The 15,458-nt window shown below is 55.5% G+C and overlaps 5 protein-coding genes and 1 non-coding gene across 6 annotated transcripts; 4 read left to right on the top strand and 2 right to left on the bottom strand.

Moving 5' to 3' along the window:
- Positions 1–784: 784 nt before the first annotated feature.
- Positions 785–2,027, top strand: B0T26DRAFT_736420 (Brix domain-containing protein; the record flags this gene model as incomplete). The annotated part of the gene is made up of 4 exons (XM_060443324.1): positions 785–798; positions 866–974; positions 1,068–1,390; positions 1,472–2,027. 4 exons carry the CDS (start codon positions 785–787, stop codon positions 2,025–2,027), a joined length of 1,002 nt encoding a protein of 333 aa, XP_060302367.1.
- An 840-nt stretch (positions 2,028–2,867) lies between these two features.
- Positions 2,868–4,882, bottom strand: B0T26DRAFT_684597 (uncharacterized protein). The gene is made up of 3 exons (XM_060440849.1): positions 4,545–4,882; positions 3,003–4,454; positions 2,868–2,889 (listed from the first exon to the last, which is right to left on the bottom strand). The coding sequence occupies exons 1-3, from the start codon at positions 4,611–4,613 to the stop codon at positions 2,878–2,880; spliced, it is 1,533 nt and encodes a 510-aa protein (XP_060302368.1). The 5' UTR covers positions 4,614–4,882; the 3' UTR covers positions 2,868–2,877.
- Positions 4,883–6,671: 1,789 nt separating this feature from the next.
- On the top strand, positions 6,672–8,712 carry B0T26DRAFT_23695 (Cys/Met metabolism PLP-dependent enzyme-domain-containing protein). The gene has a single exon (XM_060433921.1). The coding sequence runs from the start codon at positions 6,933–6,935 to the stop codon at positions 8,211–8,213; it is 1,281 nt and encodes a 426-aa protein (XP_060302369.1). The 5' UTR covers positions 6,672–6,932; the 3' UTR covers positions 8,214–8,712.
- A 1,349-nt stretch (positions 8,713–10,061) lies between these two features.
- On the top strand, positions 10,062–11,412 carry B0T26DRAFT_669898 (uncharacterized protein; the record flags this gene model as incomplete). Its single annotated transcript, XM_060439116.1, has 3 exons — positions 10,062–10,117; positions 10,154–10,397; positions 10,429–11,412. 3 exons carry the CDS (start codon positions 10,062–10,064, stop codon positions 11,410–11,412), a joined length of 1,284 nt encoding a protein of 427 aa, XP_060302370.1.
- Positions 11,413–12,513: 1,101 nt separating this feature from the next.
- Positions 12,514–12,631, top strand: B0T26DRAFT_t6. The gene has a single exon. It is a non-coding gene; the product is annotated as a tRNA-Arg (tRNA).
- Positions 12,632–13,371: 740 nt separating this feature from the next.
- B0T26DRAFT_745530 (uncharacterized protein) lies at positions 13,372–14,388 on the bottom strand (the record flags this gene model as incomplete). The annotated part of the gene is made up of 6 exons (XM_060444570.1): positions 13,372–13,546; positions 13,613–13,734; positions 13,766–13,916; positions 14,002–14,140; positions 14,193–14,307; positions 14,359–14,388. 6 exons carry the CDS (start codon positions 14,386–14,388, stop codon positions 13,372–13,374), a joined length of 732 nt encoding a protein of 243 aa, XP_060302371.1.
- Between the last annotated feature and the right edge of the window lie 1,070 nt (positions 14,389–15,458).

Consider the following 15,458-nt stretch of genomic DNA (forward strand, 5'->3'; position numbering starts at 1 on the left):
AAAGAGACAATGCTGCCCTGGGCAGGCATATTTGCCGACGGGCGCGCGTGAAGCAGATCCATTGACGACAACACATGCGGCATTAGAGGCCGAGTATCTGGGATGAGGCTGCAAGGGAGCCAAACGCCATGGCACCTTACGTCCCGAACATCTGGCCGCCAAGCGACAGCTGCCCGAGGTGGGTAAGGTATCAACCTAGGTACCTAGGTCTGGATACCAAAGGTAAAGTACCCTCTGCACCTAATGTATGTATCCGTACCTTGCAGATGGCCCTGCGCAAGATCGAATCCTGTGCGGCCAGGCGTCTGGTGCGCTCCATGTGCTGTGAGCGAAGACGTTAATCTTACTCGGTACATAGTGACGGCAAGGTTCGTGAGTCGGCCGGTACTTTTGACTCTCTCGGTGCCCTTCAACTGCTTGACTGTTGGCTGTACCGTGGCAAATTCTTAAATGATAAATCTAACTCGTGGAAGTCACTCCTTGAGCAGACGAATAAAAACAATATCCGTACCTTCTAAATTAGTATTCAAGTACCGTGTGTAAGGTACTGTACAGTATGTACGGAATATGTTACATTGTATCGTATCCGTACTAGGCAGTTGCTGGTTCGAGAAGGGCCCCCCCACTAGATCTGGCTCGTGCTTTCTCTTATCGATAAGCCACTTTTCTCGATTTTCTTCTCGACATCGACGACATTGAGCAAGCAAGACTGACGGAGTCACAAAACAGGGAACCCACCACCACATATAATCTTTTGTCGCTATCTTCTAGACCGATCGCAAAAATGCTGAGACAAATGTAAGCTAGCAACCTATTTGTTACTATTCCAAGCCACGCAGCTGAATTCAATCCCCTCTGCGACTAGTAAACCCCGGACGGCGCGGTCCAAGAGAGTGCTCGAGAAGCGGGCGCCCAAGGCTGTCGAGAACCCAAAGAACGCCCTGTTTCTTCGCGGGACAACATGCAGCCAAGTTGTGCGTTCTTTTACATCTGTTATATTTCACTCCCTACAGTTTGGCTGCTGCCATTGCTGTTGTTTTTGTCTGACTGACCGGGCTGCGATGCAGACCCAAGATGCCCTTGCGGACCTCTTCGCCCTGCGCCAGTTGCACGGCAAGCGCTTCCACAAGAAGAACGCAGTGCACCCCTTCGACGACGCCAGCTCGCTCTGCTTCTTCTCGGAGAAGAACGACTGCAGCCTGCTGCTGTTTGGCAGCACCAGCAAGAAGCGGCCCCACACCATCACCTTTGCCCGCACGTTTGACTACAAGATGCTCGACATGCTCGAGTTCAGCCTCGACGCCTCCACCTTTCGCAGCATCAACCAGTTCAAGACTAAGAAGGTACCCGTGGGCACGCGGCCGCTGATTGTGTTTGCGGGGACGGCCTTGTATGTACTCACTCTGTTCGGCGTAGCCCGAAAAAGGAAAGCCCAGACTCACTCACACACAAACGCTAACCCCCTCTACAGCGAGAGTCCTGTGCCCAACGAGTTCACCATGGCCAAGTCGATGTTGCTCGACTTCTTCCGCGGGGAGACGTCTGACAAGATCGACGTCGAGGGGCTGCAGTACTGTGTGGTGGTGACCGCGGACGAGCCGACGACGACGGCGGCCGACGACCCGGCGTCCAAGCCGGTGCTGCATCTGCGCGTGTACCAGATCCGCACCAAGCGGTCGGGCCAGAAGCTGCCGCGCGTCGAGGTGGAGGAGCAGGGCCCCCGCATGGACTTCCGGCTGGGCCGCATGCAGGCGCCCGACGAGGGCATGCTCAAGGAGGCCATGCGCCGCGCCAAGACCTCCGATGAGCGCACCAAGAAGAACATCTCGACCAACACCATCGGCGACAAGATCGGCCGCATCCATCTGGGCAAGCTCGACCTGAGCGAGCTGCAGACAAGGAAGATGAAGGGCCTAAAGCGGGAGAGGGATCCCCATCTCCTCGACGATGATAGTGACGGTGGAGACAGCGCCGCCCACCCGGCTCCTAGTAAAAAGGTCGAGAAGACAAAGCGGAAGAAGATTTAGATTCCCTTATTTTATATACCCTATCCACTCTCATTTCTTATTCTTCTTGTGTCTCAAATCATCATGCGGGCGTCCTGGGAGGGTGGCATTTCAAAAGAGGAATGAGGGCGGGAAAAAAGCTGGCGTAATGTTTTGCTTTCTTTTTTTTTTGAGATAACGAATTATTCATGTTTTTTTACCTTGGTTTTATTCGTATCTCTCTTGGAGCATTGCACCCCCCTCCCTGGTTCCCACCCTCCAGCAGAGAGTCTCAACAGCTATTCACTATAAAGCTGGAGATTCTTTTTAGCATGGCCTTTTCCCCCTTCGTAATACGCCGTCGCGCACAGCACTGTTACTGTCACCTCTGCCGCTCGTAGACACCCAGTCCGGGTTCCTTCGTCGGGCTGTGCGCGGCGCATCCATCCCCAGACGTATCTGATCTCGTCTGCAAGCATGTATTGGCCACAGTCCGGTTGGTACTTCCCCCCTCTTATACTTCGTACATGCGTGTCTCCTCGAATCGGTAGGTAAGGTAATTGGTATATCGTCCGAACACTATTCGGAAACGCCCTCTTCTTGGCCTAAAAACTAGCATTGGATTATCCGTCTTGCTCGTAATGCTCCCGCTCGACGTCCGTCTGAGGGACTGACTCAATGGGGGATCGAGCGTATGAGTGGAGCAGTCGGACTGTAGTTAGGCAGGGGCGTGTAGATAGCTTGGATAATAGTTCGCCATTCTTCGCCGTTGTGGCGTGGCTGGCTATGCGGAGCGAGACGGCGTGGCGTGGCGGTGTGCCCTGCCTGCCCAAGAGCCAATCAATACCGGGACAGGCCGCTTGATACTTTTCTCAAAGCCACGAGGGGTTCATTATATCGACCCCTTTTATATGGCACCACGATTCCCAGATTGAGCATTAATTTGCTTTCTCTTTTGTGATTTTGATTTTGATTTTAATCGGGAGGGACGGGCGGTATGCTGTTAATGGGACTAACCATCTGGCTCAACAGCTCAATGTGGCGAAAGTAGCCGCCGGGCTCCTGTCCGCGAGCCAGGGCGGCCTCTTCGGCGTACCAGTCGGCGCCCCAGACGTCGGCCGGTATGGGTCCGCTGCCCGTGTGCTCGTACAGGGCGATCTGCATGGCCCACTCGAGATGCGGCCACCACTCGCGGTACGCCTCAGGGCCGAAGAAGTCGCTGTTGAAGATGCTCACCACGCCGAGCACCTCGCGGCGCGCCATGCCCTGCAGCCACCAGACGCGGTCCATTGACTTGAGCAGTGCAAAGAAGCACGCCAGGATAGCGAGGGCACGCGGCTGCCGCTCCTCCAGCAGCTCAATGTAGCGCCGCGACACCGTGGCGGGAAAGGCGAGCGGCGCGCCCTTGTGCGGAATCTTGTGCGCCCAGTTCAAAACGGCCACAGCATGCTGGTAGGCCTGGCGCGTGCTCGCAATCAGGGCCGGGTCGGCAGAGGCGCTGCCTCGGCGCTCGCCTTCGGGCGGTGCGCCGTTGCCCATGGGCGGGTACAAGTTGATGTTGGGCGACGAAGAACCGGAGCCCAGGGCGGCCAGTTCTTCGTCCAGGCCATCCAAGAGATGGCCGAAGAAGGTGTCAGGCCCGGCGGAGAAGTCAAGCTGCAAGACGGCCTGCGAGTTGATTACCTGCGTGGCCACAGGGCTCACGCGCAGGTACTGCCACGATGCTGCCGTGATTGCCTTGACGCCCTGAAAGGAGTGGAACCACGAGAAGGGGATGGTGTAGCTCCCGGCTGCCGAGCTTTGGCGGTCTTTGCCCCCTAAATTTATGCCACTGCTACCCTCTATGCTTAGCTCGTCCTTCATGAAAACGCGAGTCGCTGTCGACTGGAACGCGATCAGGGCCGAGGTGAGAAACAACGACTCGGCATTTGTATGATCAATGCCCTTGGTGAGAGCAGCACTGTACTCTGCGAGCGTGGCTGCCATGTAGGCGTGCGAGGCCCGAACCAGCTCCCTGTCATTGGGGGTTATGCTGCGCAGGTGGAGAGCGGCCACGGCGAGAATGGCGTCGGCTAGGTGCTGAGACCCTGAGAAGGCGAGGTTGGGTACCGTGATGCTCCATATTTCCTCCGTCACGGGCGCGGTGAAGGTGATGGTCTTGCAAGTCATGGCCGTATACTGGTGCATGAGCCTCAGCTCGAGCAGACGGTGGCTAGGGGGCGTGGTCGATGACAGGCCCGGGGTCGACGGGGCGCGGTAGAGCGGTGTAGCCGGAGCGGAGGGGCCAGGGAAGGATCCGAAGTCGATCGAGGCGGCCGGTGTGGAGGGGCTTGTCGCAGCGATAGAAGGGCTCAGCGGCGACAGCGCGGCTTCAGCAGCAAGGATATCGACGAGGACGGAGGGGTTCTCAAAGTCGCAGGCAACGGCATGTTTGACGCACCCACCGCAGCGGGGGTGGACTTCGTCGCACTAATAAAAGGGGGGAGCAACCACGTCTCGTCAGCATTGGCCATCAATTGGTGTTTCCGTGTCCCTCTCGCGCGACGGACGCGTGCATACCTTGATCTTGCGCGACTTGCACCGGCGGCACCCGGCCCTTGACTTTTTGTGGGAGCGACGCGGCGCCATGTTCTAGTCGTCGTATCCTGGACGGCGCAGCGCCTTGAATTGTACGGTACGGGGTGACGGTGAGGTAATAGCGGTCACGGCCTTGGCTGGCGGAGCATTCGGCGCGCCCAGCTTCCCATAGTAATCGTAATTGCACTACAAAGGGCCCTAGGTGCCGCTCCTCGCGACTCGGGACGCAGACACAGGTTGAACTGGTCGGCAGAATGGGAGCGGCGATGGAGGCGAAGACGCTACTGTCGGTTGAAAGTGGAGGTGCTTCCCAGTAGATGTTTCTGTCAATGCTTCACAGAAGCGGGCATACCTTACCTTGTACGAGAGCCCGGACGCGGAGGTAGCCAATCGACAAGCTCCGTCAAAGCGGGGTGCAGTTCCTTAGTTTAGCAACGGGCTCTTGCTGCAACCCGGCAGCCCGGGAAGCCTTCTACAAAGTTAATTGCATTTGCCAGGGCCTGAATCAATCAACTCTAAAAAAAGTCTCAAAGATCAGCTGGCGCATGAAGTCTCTTCAATTGACTTCAATTGACTAAGGTAGGTTAGGTACCTGCACCGTATACACCCTATATCTACGCAATGCTGTCAATTGCGAAGATAGATTACCTAGGTACCATAGTTACGGATTCTTATTGGCTGTTAACACTCAGTATGTATCCGTGCATACATACATACGTAATACAGTATGTGCAATTCGCCCCCTGATTAATGACCGGGGGTAGTGTCAGCATTCCAGCTGCATACCTAAGCGTTGTCTACTTGAGTTGCACTCTAAGCATGTCTGTGGTTTACCTTTGGTACATGCCTTAGCGTAATCCGTCACTCAGGCGCTTCCGACCAAAACTCAATACGATAAGTGGTCCGCAGTCTGAATGCGGGAGTCATGAGGGCCGTTGTCAAGCACCCACCCTGGGAACGAACAGGGCTGATGTCCATATCCACTGGACGTTGTCCATTCAGGAGTACGGAGTACCCGTACTCGTTCGATATGTTCTCATCAGATTCCAGTCTTGCTCCAGATTCTTGACGCGGAACCGACCCTCAAATATCCCGAGGTTTATCGGGACTGATAAGTGCGGATAAGGTTACCAGCGCGCAGGTTAATCAGGCGGGATTCCGCAAAGGACGAAAGGTCAACCACTGATAAAGCCAATGTTGGAAAGAGAGGAGTGGATTAACTAACGCCTTACCTGCGTAAGCTAGTTACTTCACTCCACAAGGTAGCTGTTATGCAACCTTATCTTCGGATGCCTGTGTCCCGTGGAAATATTGATGCGGCCTGAGCTGCCGTGGTGTGATGTGGATTATTCACCCTCCATCCGGCAGGCTGGCGGATGACCTCATAGGCTGCCCGGGGCACTTGGACATTCGAAAGTCGATGCCGAGAACGGTCCTTGTCCAGCTGCAAGCGCCAGACACGCAGGCAGCCGCGTGAAGCCCGAAAAGTCACAAAGGCTCACTCGAAGGCCATGTGAAAGAGACTGGCTGGCAGTGGCATCCGATCTGCCGCCTGTGCGGGGAAGCGTGCATGTCTTCCCTGCGGCCATGCGCCCTGCGTTCGGTCGTGGTTCGTCCATTTGGATGGTTTGAGTATTTTTGTTGCTCCAAGGACCCCGGATGGCATGTTGTTCGGGAGAAGATGGACGCAATTGCGGGCGCCAAGCTGCCTTCGGGTCGAACCGCCTCCACTGGCGAGAGTTTTCGGTAGGTAATTGCAACACCAGACGGGCCGGACGCATGCAGATTGCAAAAAGTATTTGGGAATTGCAGCCCGTTGCGCTTTCGGTTGCTGATTCCATGCCCATCGGATGCGTTTCGAGGCCAATTTCCAATCATTGATGAGCAATCAGAGGGGCTCACCGCCGGGCCGCCACCCTGCCAGCCCAGCAAGCCCACCCAGGCCGGAGCGTCCTCGGCACGCAGCGGGCGATTGGAGTCTTGACAATGGAGAAAGGAAAAAATAATGTGCCAGGATACGGCTGGCAGGGCAGGGCGCAGAAGAGATTTTAAAACCCGGGCCAGGCTTAAAACAAGGGCGCCGCTCGGCGGGGTCGTCACGACAGCCGAACCACCACCAAAAAGAGAAATTGCACCATCGACGGCCCAAATCGCACCTTCTGCCACCGTGCTGAAATCCGCCTACAAGACCACCCAGGACTCAGGACCCAAGACCTAAGACCCCCACGTCTAGACGCCTCCAGCCTGCACAAGAGTGCCCAAAGAAGTCGAAAACAGCAACAGCCGACCAATTATCTCGCTTGTCTTATTGAACAATTGATCGACTTTGGAAGCCTTTCAGCGGCCCTTTCAGCGCATCTTTAGAGAGCCATGACGGCTCACAGCGACCAAGCCATCACGACGCCGCCGCGCGCTCCGTCGCCCGTCCATGGCTTCGGCACTCTAGCCGTGCATGCAGGCTCCCCGCATGACCCTGCCACGGGCGCCGTCATCGAGGCAATCTCGCTGTCGACGACGTTTGAGCAGACGGCTGTTGGCCAGCCCATCGGCCAGTTCGAGTACAGCCGCAGCAGCAACCCCAACCGCGCAAACTTTGAGACCATGGTGGCCGCCCTCGAGCACGCCAAGTACGCCCTCGCTTTCTCCTCAGGCAGCGCCACCACGGCCACCATCCTGCAGTCCCTGGCTGCCGGCTCGCACGTCATCTCCGTCTCAGACGTCTACGGCGGCACCCACCGTTACTTCACCCAGGTCGCCAAGGCCCACGGCGTCAAGGTCACCTTCACCCCTGAGATCGAGGTCGACATCCGAGACCACATCACCGAGGCCACCAAGCTGGTGTGGATCGAGACCCCCAGCAACCCGACCCTGCGCCTTGTTGACATCCGCGCCGTCGTGACTCAGGCCCACAAGCACGGCATCCTGGTCGTCGTCGACAACACCTTCCTCAGCCCCTACGTGCAGAACCCCCTGGACCACGGCGCCGACATTGTCGTGCACAGCGTCACAAAGTATATCAATGGCCACAGCGACGTCGTCATGGGCGTAGCCGCCTTCAACAGCGACGAGCTGCACAAGCGCCTCTCGTTCCTGCAGAACGCCATCGGCGCCATCCCGTCGGCCTTTGACTCGTGGCTCGCCCACCGCGGCGCCAAGACGCTGCACCTGCGCGCCCGCGAGGCCACCACCAACGCGACCGCCGTCGCCCACGCCCTCGAGGCCAGCCCCTACGTCATCGCCGTCAACTACCCCGGCCTCGACTCGCACCCGCACCGCGCCATCGCCAAGAAGCAGCACCGCAACGGCATGGGCGGCGGCATGCTGTCGTTCCGCATCCGCGGCGGCCACGCCGCGGCCGAGCGCTTCTGCCAGCTGACCAAGATCTTCACCCTCGCCGAGTCGCTCGGCGGCGTCGAGAGTTTGGTCGAGGTGCCCAGCAGCATGACCCACGCCGGCATCCCCAAGGACCAGCGCGAGGCCGTCGGCGTTTTCGACGACCTCGTCCGCATTAGCTGCGGCGTCGAGGACGCTGAGGACCTCGAGAAAGACGTGCTCCAGGCCCTTGAGCTGGCCGTCGCCGAAACAACGACAACGGCCAAGCTCGGAAACGGCACCAACGGCGTCAACGGCACGGCCAACGGGCAGCACTAGGGGAACGAGGAATTTGGAGAGGGGAAATCTTGGGGGTCATCATCCTTGGGAACCAGGCGGGAGTCGCGGAGCACAAAAAGTCAAGCATTCAGGGCTAGAAAGACGGGCGGACGGGCGGGGCGGGTCAAGGCGCATCATCTCTGTATTTATTTAGCGCATTTTGCATCATGCATATGAATGGGTTGTGTGCCTGTTTCTAGAGGCAGAGGCTCGGGGTTGGTGTTTCTATTTTGGAAAAAAGAGGGCCGTTTCTTTAAGAACAGCCAGCTCGGATTTATTTGTCCTTTTTTTTGTCCCATTGCAAAGACTTTTAGACTCGAGAGGTTTTGGTTCCACTATAGAAAGAAGCATTTGTGATATATACACTTCTTTTTTTTTTTCCCCCTCTTGGAAGATTTGGTAAGTCGGAAGTGTTTCGTGTCGTGACGAGGGCAGCTCGCTTTCTTGGGTTTGGAATCAAAGAACCGAGACAAAGCAAGCAAGTAACCTAGTAGCTATCTAAGTAAGTATCCGAACTTACTTGAGTGGGATCAGGTAACTGTCTTGGGCTGTATGTACGAAGTACATAGACAAGAGCCACTTGAGACAAGCAAGGTACCTCCTGGGTTAGGTTTCGGAGAGCCACATGTCAGCTATCGATGGTACAGAACTTCCCTCCCCACCTTGGTGGCCGGTAAGAAAGGAGGTGGTAGGCTTGAGGTAAGGTTTTTGAGGGCGTTAACCTTGCTAGAAAAATAAAATAAAACAGTAAAGCTATCGGGTATCGTTGACAAACAACCCACTGTCCGGCCCGTTCAGCGATTTCTTCAACGGGTATCAAAACCGGCGTTGTCGATACCTGACTCTCGTGTTGATGGGGTTCGGCTTGACGCAAGGTTTTTCAAGAACGTTAACTCTGCTAGCAAACAGGCAAGCTATCGTATCTTGTGGACAAACAACCCACAATTTAGTCCGTTCATCTCAAACGTTGATTTCTGCAATGGGGATTAAACCTGTCCTTGCCGTTAATCAAGGCTCGTGTCGGCGTGACTCTAAAAAAGATAGCAAAGTAGCAAGCGAGTTGACCCTAAGTAGTCGACGAGAGGGCAGGCCATCGTAAAGTGAAGAGATAGTCTTTGAGTGCAGAAATTATCTATCTATTCGTCACCTCTGTCAAAAGACGACTTCCAGAGGTTAGATTTTCACAGCACCTAGGTCATGATCACATGGAAACACTAAAACGAGCACAATTGCTGTATACCTAAGCCATATCCCATCCCTTTCGAGGTCAGACGGCGCCTGTGTGTGCTTTGGTGTTGAGCTTTCTTCCGCAATTTTTGAAGAATCCCAGGTCCAATGTCTGCCACGCTAGATCAGTTTGCTCCTGGCTGTGCCACAAGTCTGCACCGTAGAGGCGTGAAGTTGCACACGCGTGGGCCATGTCTACCGTGTACGCCACTCTGTGTCTTCCATGTTGTGGCACTTACCTATCGGTTTTGAGAAAGTTTCACGCTGGACAAGCTTCGAGATTATCTCTGGGTTCAGTTCAAAACAACCTCAGTAACTTCCTTTATGTCTTATCTGTAAGATATATTAGCTTTTTTTCTATGCGTCTTCCTTGACAATACCCTGATTATCTCTGTAAAAAAGTGTGCGCTTCTTAACTGGTAATACCCAAACCCTCGACGAATTCAGACTTTTGCAACAACCCGGCAGCGGGGGATATAAACCAACTCGGCAACCGCACATCCTATTTTCCCTCTTCCTCCTTACCTCCTGTCTACAACACTCACTTCCTCGTCTCACGTAGTATCGCCATCCCCGTCTCACAACACACTGCCCACCGCCGCAGGCGAGAACAGAGACAAAATGTCACTGATCACACTGATGGTGTGTGGGTGCACCGGCTGCATGCAGTGCTTCTGGTGTGGATGCCACACCTGCATACATTGCGCTTGCAGGCGGGTGGAAATCTACCCCGGCCTCGTGCGGGAGGCGGACTGCTGGAGAACCGCCGTCGCCCGGACTGAAACCGTGCTCTCCGTTATGGGGGGCTACACACACTCCCAGCTGCCCTCGCACGCTGACGGGAAGAAGTTTCTGTTTTCCAGGGACTCCCGCCTCCTGATTGGCAAGCGGGACATTTGCATGGCCCGCCAGGCACTGAAAACGCGGCATGCCATATACAACCACTGCCTCGCATCCGTCACTAAGGGGACACTAAGGGGACACTAAGGGGACAGGTAGCAGCAGCAGCGGCGGCGGCGGTGGTAGCAGCAGCAACATGAGAATGGCGAGCATGGCGGTCAGCAATGCCAATCTCGTCGACACGTGGGGGTCCCTCGCTGCAGGAGTTCGGCTCGTCAGCTACGAGCTTCCGAACTGGACGAAGGCGGTGGGGATAGAGATGCGGGAAAACGACCCGCTCATGTTCGCACCCGCGCCAGGCGTGGGCCAGACGTACTGGGACGTCATCATCGGGAAGCACCTGCCGGTCCGCGGGGCTACCGTAGCACGCTTCTACCTGGCACCCGAGGTGTACGGCACGTCCTGGCTCAACGAGCGCATCTTCGGCGTCGGCAGCACGCGCGACCTTACCGGGCCCAAGAACTGCATCTACGCCAACGCGCGCGTGCTCCGCCTGCTCACCCGCGGCATGCTAGTCATCGTGCAGGGGCAGCAACAAGACGCCGACAGCCGCCCGGCCTACGTCGCCCGCATCATGGACCCGGACTACCCGCTACTGGGCGAGCCTATCTTCGCGACGCCGCGGGCCAACCTCGACGACGTCAGGGAGCCGATCGGCAAGGGCAAGCAGCGGGTGCTGCCCTCGCCCCCGGCCCCTTTGCCAGGATATGGGGCAGACCTGATAAGCCTCGACGGGGCGCTCGCCTTCTCGCACATCCTCGGGCCCGAGTTCGACTCGATCCTTGCGGTCGGCTGCAGGGGGTTTCCGCCCGCCAGAGGCGACGGCCGGGGCACCGTGGCGTGGGCCCCTATCATCATCCTCACCAACGAGATCGTGGGCATGCTCACCGGCCCGGAATACCGCGACTACAAGTTCAGTCGCGTGGCCGACGAGGAGAGCGACGCAGAGACGGTGGAGATTCATGCCCAGTGCCCGGACTCCGGATGTGTCAGTCGGTGCAAAGTCAAAGCTAGTGCCTACGTGCCGGACAGTGACAAGGACTCCTCCATGGTGAAGGGGCTTGAAGTCTAATGGCTTCCGTGGGTTTGTCGTTATGCGCAAGCGAGTTTTTTTTCTCCTTTGGCGTTACTTGCAATATCCAGTGCACCCAACTGCATGGAGATTGGCGTTCTTTTTTCCCCAGGAGGCATAACATACCTATATATGGGCACGAGACAGAGTGACGGATGCATACACAAGGCATACACAAGGCGCGTATACCTATTTTTCGCGATGAGATTTTGAAGGCAGCCCATAGTGATGGAGCAGAGGTTGCAGGATATAACAGGGACGATAATAGGTCAGGTCGTTCCTGTGATGGAGGTTACGCTTCTAAGCAAGTTTATGAGCGTCTCTATTACATAGAAGGAAGGAAGGAATGAATTGAGAAAGAGGGGGATGTGTATGTACACTCTAGACTGAAGAAAGGGGATTGTTCGTGGGGGATATACATTTTGCCCAAAAAAAAAAACCAATCAAGAACCAAAAAAAACATACAACACCAGGTATTCGCTGGTAGTCACCGACCTAACTACTGATCTAGCCCTCACTAGTTTATTGACGGGAGAGCGGACAGGATCCCGAGCTTTCTAATGGGCATGGTCGTATGTGGCAGGATGGAGGCATATCGTGTGTTTTGTTGGGCTTGTGGTGGTGTTTGCGAGCCTCAGCGCGGATGGGACGACGTTTCGGTTTGCAGTGTGCACGCTGTACAGTTTGAGCACGGAAAGAAAATACAAGCACACGCTGGTATTGGGTAGGAGCTGGTTGTCGAGGATCATGCCCGAGGCGGGGATTATGCACGAGATACGCAGCCGTGCAAGATGCCGACGGGAGCTACGGTTACTGCACTACCGGCTTACTAGTACTAGCATCATGCTCTAGCGTAGCGTGGGCAAACTGTCAAATGCCGAGGAGGCAGTAGCGCGCGGGCCGTTCTGTGTAGAAACCACGACGAGAACCTCCGGAATAAAGTTTGCAACTACCGCCGCCTCTCTTTAAAAATCTAATTCTTTGCTTTGAACCTTTTGACAGTTGCTGCAAGTATCTGACGGACCTGGGTATGTAGTGGAGAGCAACTGGCATTGTTTCCACAGATCCACTCCTCGCACAACATGCGAAAGGTCGAAACAAGCCCGGCTGGCGCAACGGTAGCGCGCAAGACTTCTACCTAATCTACATGTGGATCTTCTCCTCGACCGAGAATCAGAGGTGTATCTTGAGGCTGTGGGTTCGAGTCCCACGTCGGGCTTCTCTTGTTCGGATAATGAGGTGCATTGCGGCGTTATTCTTTTTTTTCCCTTTCTTATTTCGTTACAACCTAACCGAGAGAACCCTAGCCGGAAAATGTGCCATACGAGGGTAAGTTCACGGGTGAACATAACAGCGATTGATGTACATTTCCCTTGACTGACGTAGAAACAAAAGGGGTCCGCGGACGGGTCGGTACTGTACACTGTACTCGTGATGCACGAACAACTTAAGCCCCTGCCAGTCATCCCACCCTACCGTCGTCAGCGGCGAGCTCTAGAAGCCTGTCATTTCAAGACCCACCTTCCCGATCCGGCAAGAATAGCGGCCTTGATGCCTGAATTGCTGGCCTTTCGCGATGCACGTCGCCTCCGTATTGTTAATGCTTTTGTTTTATTAGACCACCTCTTGTCAACGCGTGTGAGTGTCTGCAAACACCACCCTATATACCCGACATTGAAAATGCCCCTTTCTACAAATCCAAAGAAAGCACCAGCTCTTGGTCTTTCCCCCGTAACATTAATCCCCCAGCCTCTTTTATCTTACAACTACAATTCACCATCATTATACCAACAGTCCAGTCCCCCACTTGCCAAAGAAATGAGAAAGACCTCTCCTGTCAGCTCTGAAGCTTCGGAACCCGTTTATCTTTATAAAAAGCCACACTCGACCTCACCTCTCAACAACAACCATCCGCCCACAGCACGTACCACGGCGCGGACGCACATTCGGGATACCTATCTAGATAATTATGCCGTCCCTGAACGACCTCGTCCTAGTGACTAACTCCCAGTCCTCGCCGCACGAGGTCTCTTGGAACTCTGAACTTACCAGCGCGACGGTGAGGAGGGGCGCGCGGGCCTCGGACAGGGCGGCCGCGGCCTTGCTGTCGACGCGGACGTGCGGGACGGCGAGCCTCTCGAGGCGCGGCGCCTAGTCGGGGTGCGCGGCGATGGCCTAGAGCGCTGCGGGCCAGATGAACGGGTAGCCCATGCTGGAGCTGTTGGGGCCGGCGGCGGCGGCCGTGATCTCGAGCGTCTTCAGGTTTGGGCACAGCTGCACCGCCGCCAGCAGCGCGTCGTCGTTGACGTCCCTGCCCGCGCCCTGCAGCACCAGCGTCTCGAGGCTCGGGCACGCGCGCGCGCGCGAATATCTCTAGCGTGGCGCCCGTGACGAGGCCGGCCGTCGCCTGGTGCCCGTGGGACGTTTCTTCGGGGTGGAACCGGAACGACCGCAGCCCGTGGCACACACCCTGGCCCATGTTCATGATGACCTTGAGGTGCTTGCTATAAAAATCGAGAGACCAGAGGGTTAGTCCAGATACGGACTTTTGTCTCGCCCCACTCACCCTTAAGGTCGGTCGGTACGTACTCGGTCAAGTTGAACCACTGAAACACGATTTCTCTCGTCGACGTCCCAATCCGCGTCCTGAACTCAGCTCTCCATTGCTGTCCTCCATTGAACCCATATTGCCAGGAGCCCTCAAACACAGCGATTGTTTCGCCCTCGCCTACAGCGAACGCTAGCTTGAGCGGCGGCTTGTAGCCATTCTGCGGACGTACTCGACTTCTGCTGCTCGGCGTGCTGCTCGGGCGCTCGGCGGCGGCGGCGGCGGCCCTCCCGCAGCAACGGAGGGCGGCAACGGAGACCGCTACCGCGCCGCCATTTGAACGTGACCTTTCGGGAGAAGCCGTACCTAGCCTATGGACTGCTTGCAAGGATGGCTACGTTCGGCGTTTCGGTGCGGACGGGCGGCATGTTTTCCATTGCAAAGAGAAAGAAAAAGAAAACGAACAAACAATACTGAGGATGTTTTGTCGTGACAGCCGAATACTGACGGAGCGTCGGAGACGAGGGGGCAGTATACAGATCGGTGAATTAATTTACCCGACACGTTCCCAATCTCGAAAAATCCGAAGTCTCGGCCAGGCCCCTTACCACTTACGTATTCTCGTTCATTTTGGGTCCTGAACTAGCTCAGGGATTAAAAATCACACCAAATTTTACGTGTACATACAGCCGAGATCGTGGGGTGAGGCAAAGAAGAAGAGTGGGGGTATCCCGCAGTGAGCAAACAATCGACCAGATATTCCCTCCTAGTTCAGAACCCAAACAAATAAAAATATCCGTAGGCGGTATTCTTTTGGCACTCATGCGGCGCGCATCGTCAGTCACGCGCTCACCGGGGTTCATTCACCACGACTCCAACGGCCATTCAGGGGCGTCAGCCTCAGCTTCACTAGCTCGTAAACTGCCCAGGCGCCTTCGCCTCCACCAATCTCGAAATAGGTTTAGCGCGGACTTGGACGAGGCGTATTTTCGATTAGTCAGTTCAGCTGGGTTCAGCATCGGTTTATCTAGAAACACTATCGACACCTGCATCGCCAACGTACGCAGCTAAGACTTACATATATTATACCTTGTTCAATCCTGCAATTCATCAGCTCCAAAGCTCAATTACATAAAAATTACCAGTGTGGTAGTATGATACAGTGGTGGTTAAAGTTACAAGATGTTGTTGTATGTATATACGCCTAAGAGGCAGCCGCCAGCCGCCAGACACTGCCCGAAGCAAAAATAAAGAAGACATTGTGATATTTTCCACGTCAGATAAACCACGCGCCAACCTCAGCTCCGCCTAACCGCACCGATCTTGCTAGTCAATAAAACCAAGATGCGCTAAAATATCTCATACCCCAAGAAAAAGCCCGAGACAAACGTGGCAGAGGTCGTCTAAACTCTCAACCTAGCCTAGAAAACGCCGTAGATGCAGAAAGAAAATAAAGAGAAAAAAGCCAAATATATATGAGCCAGCTAAAGGGAATGGA

The sequence above is a fragment of the Lasiosphaeria miniovina genome, assembly GCF_030549165.1.
Source record: "Lasiosphaeria miniovina strain SMH2392-1A chromosome Unknown B0T26scaffold_1, whole genome shotgun sequence".
Lineage (NCBI taxonomy): Eukaryota > Fungi > Ascomycota > Sordariomycetes > Sordariales > Lasiosphaeriaceae > Lasiosphaeria > Lasiosphaeria miniovina.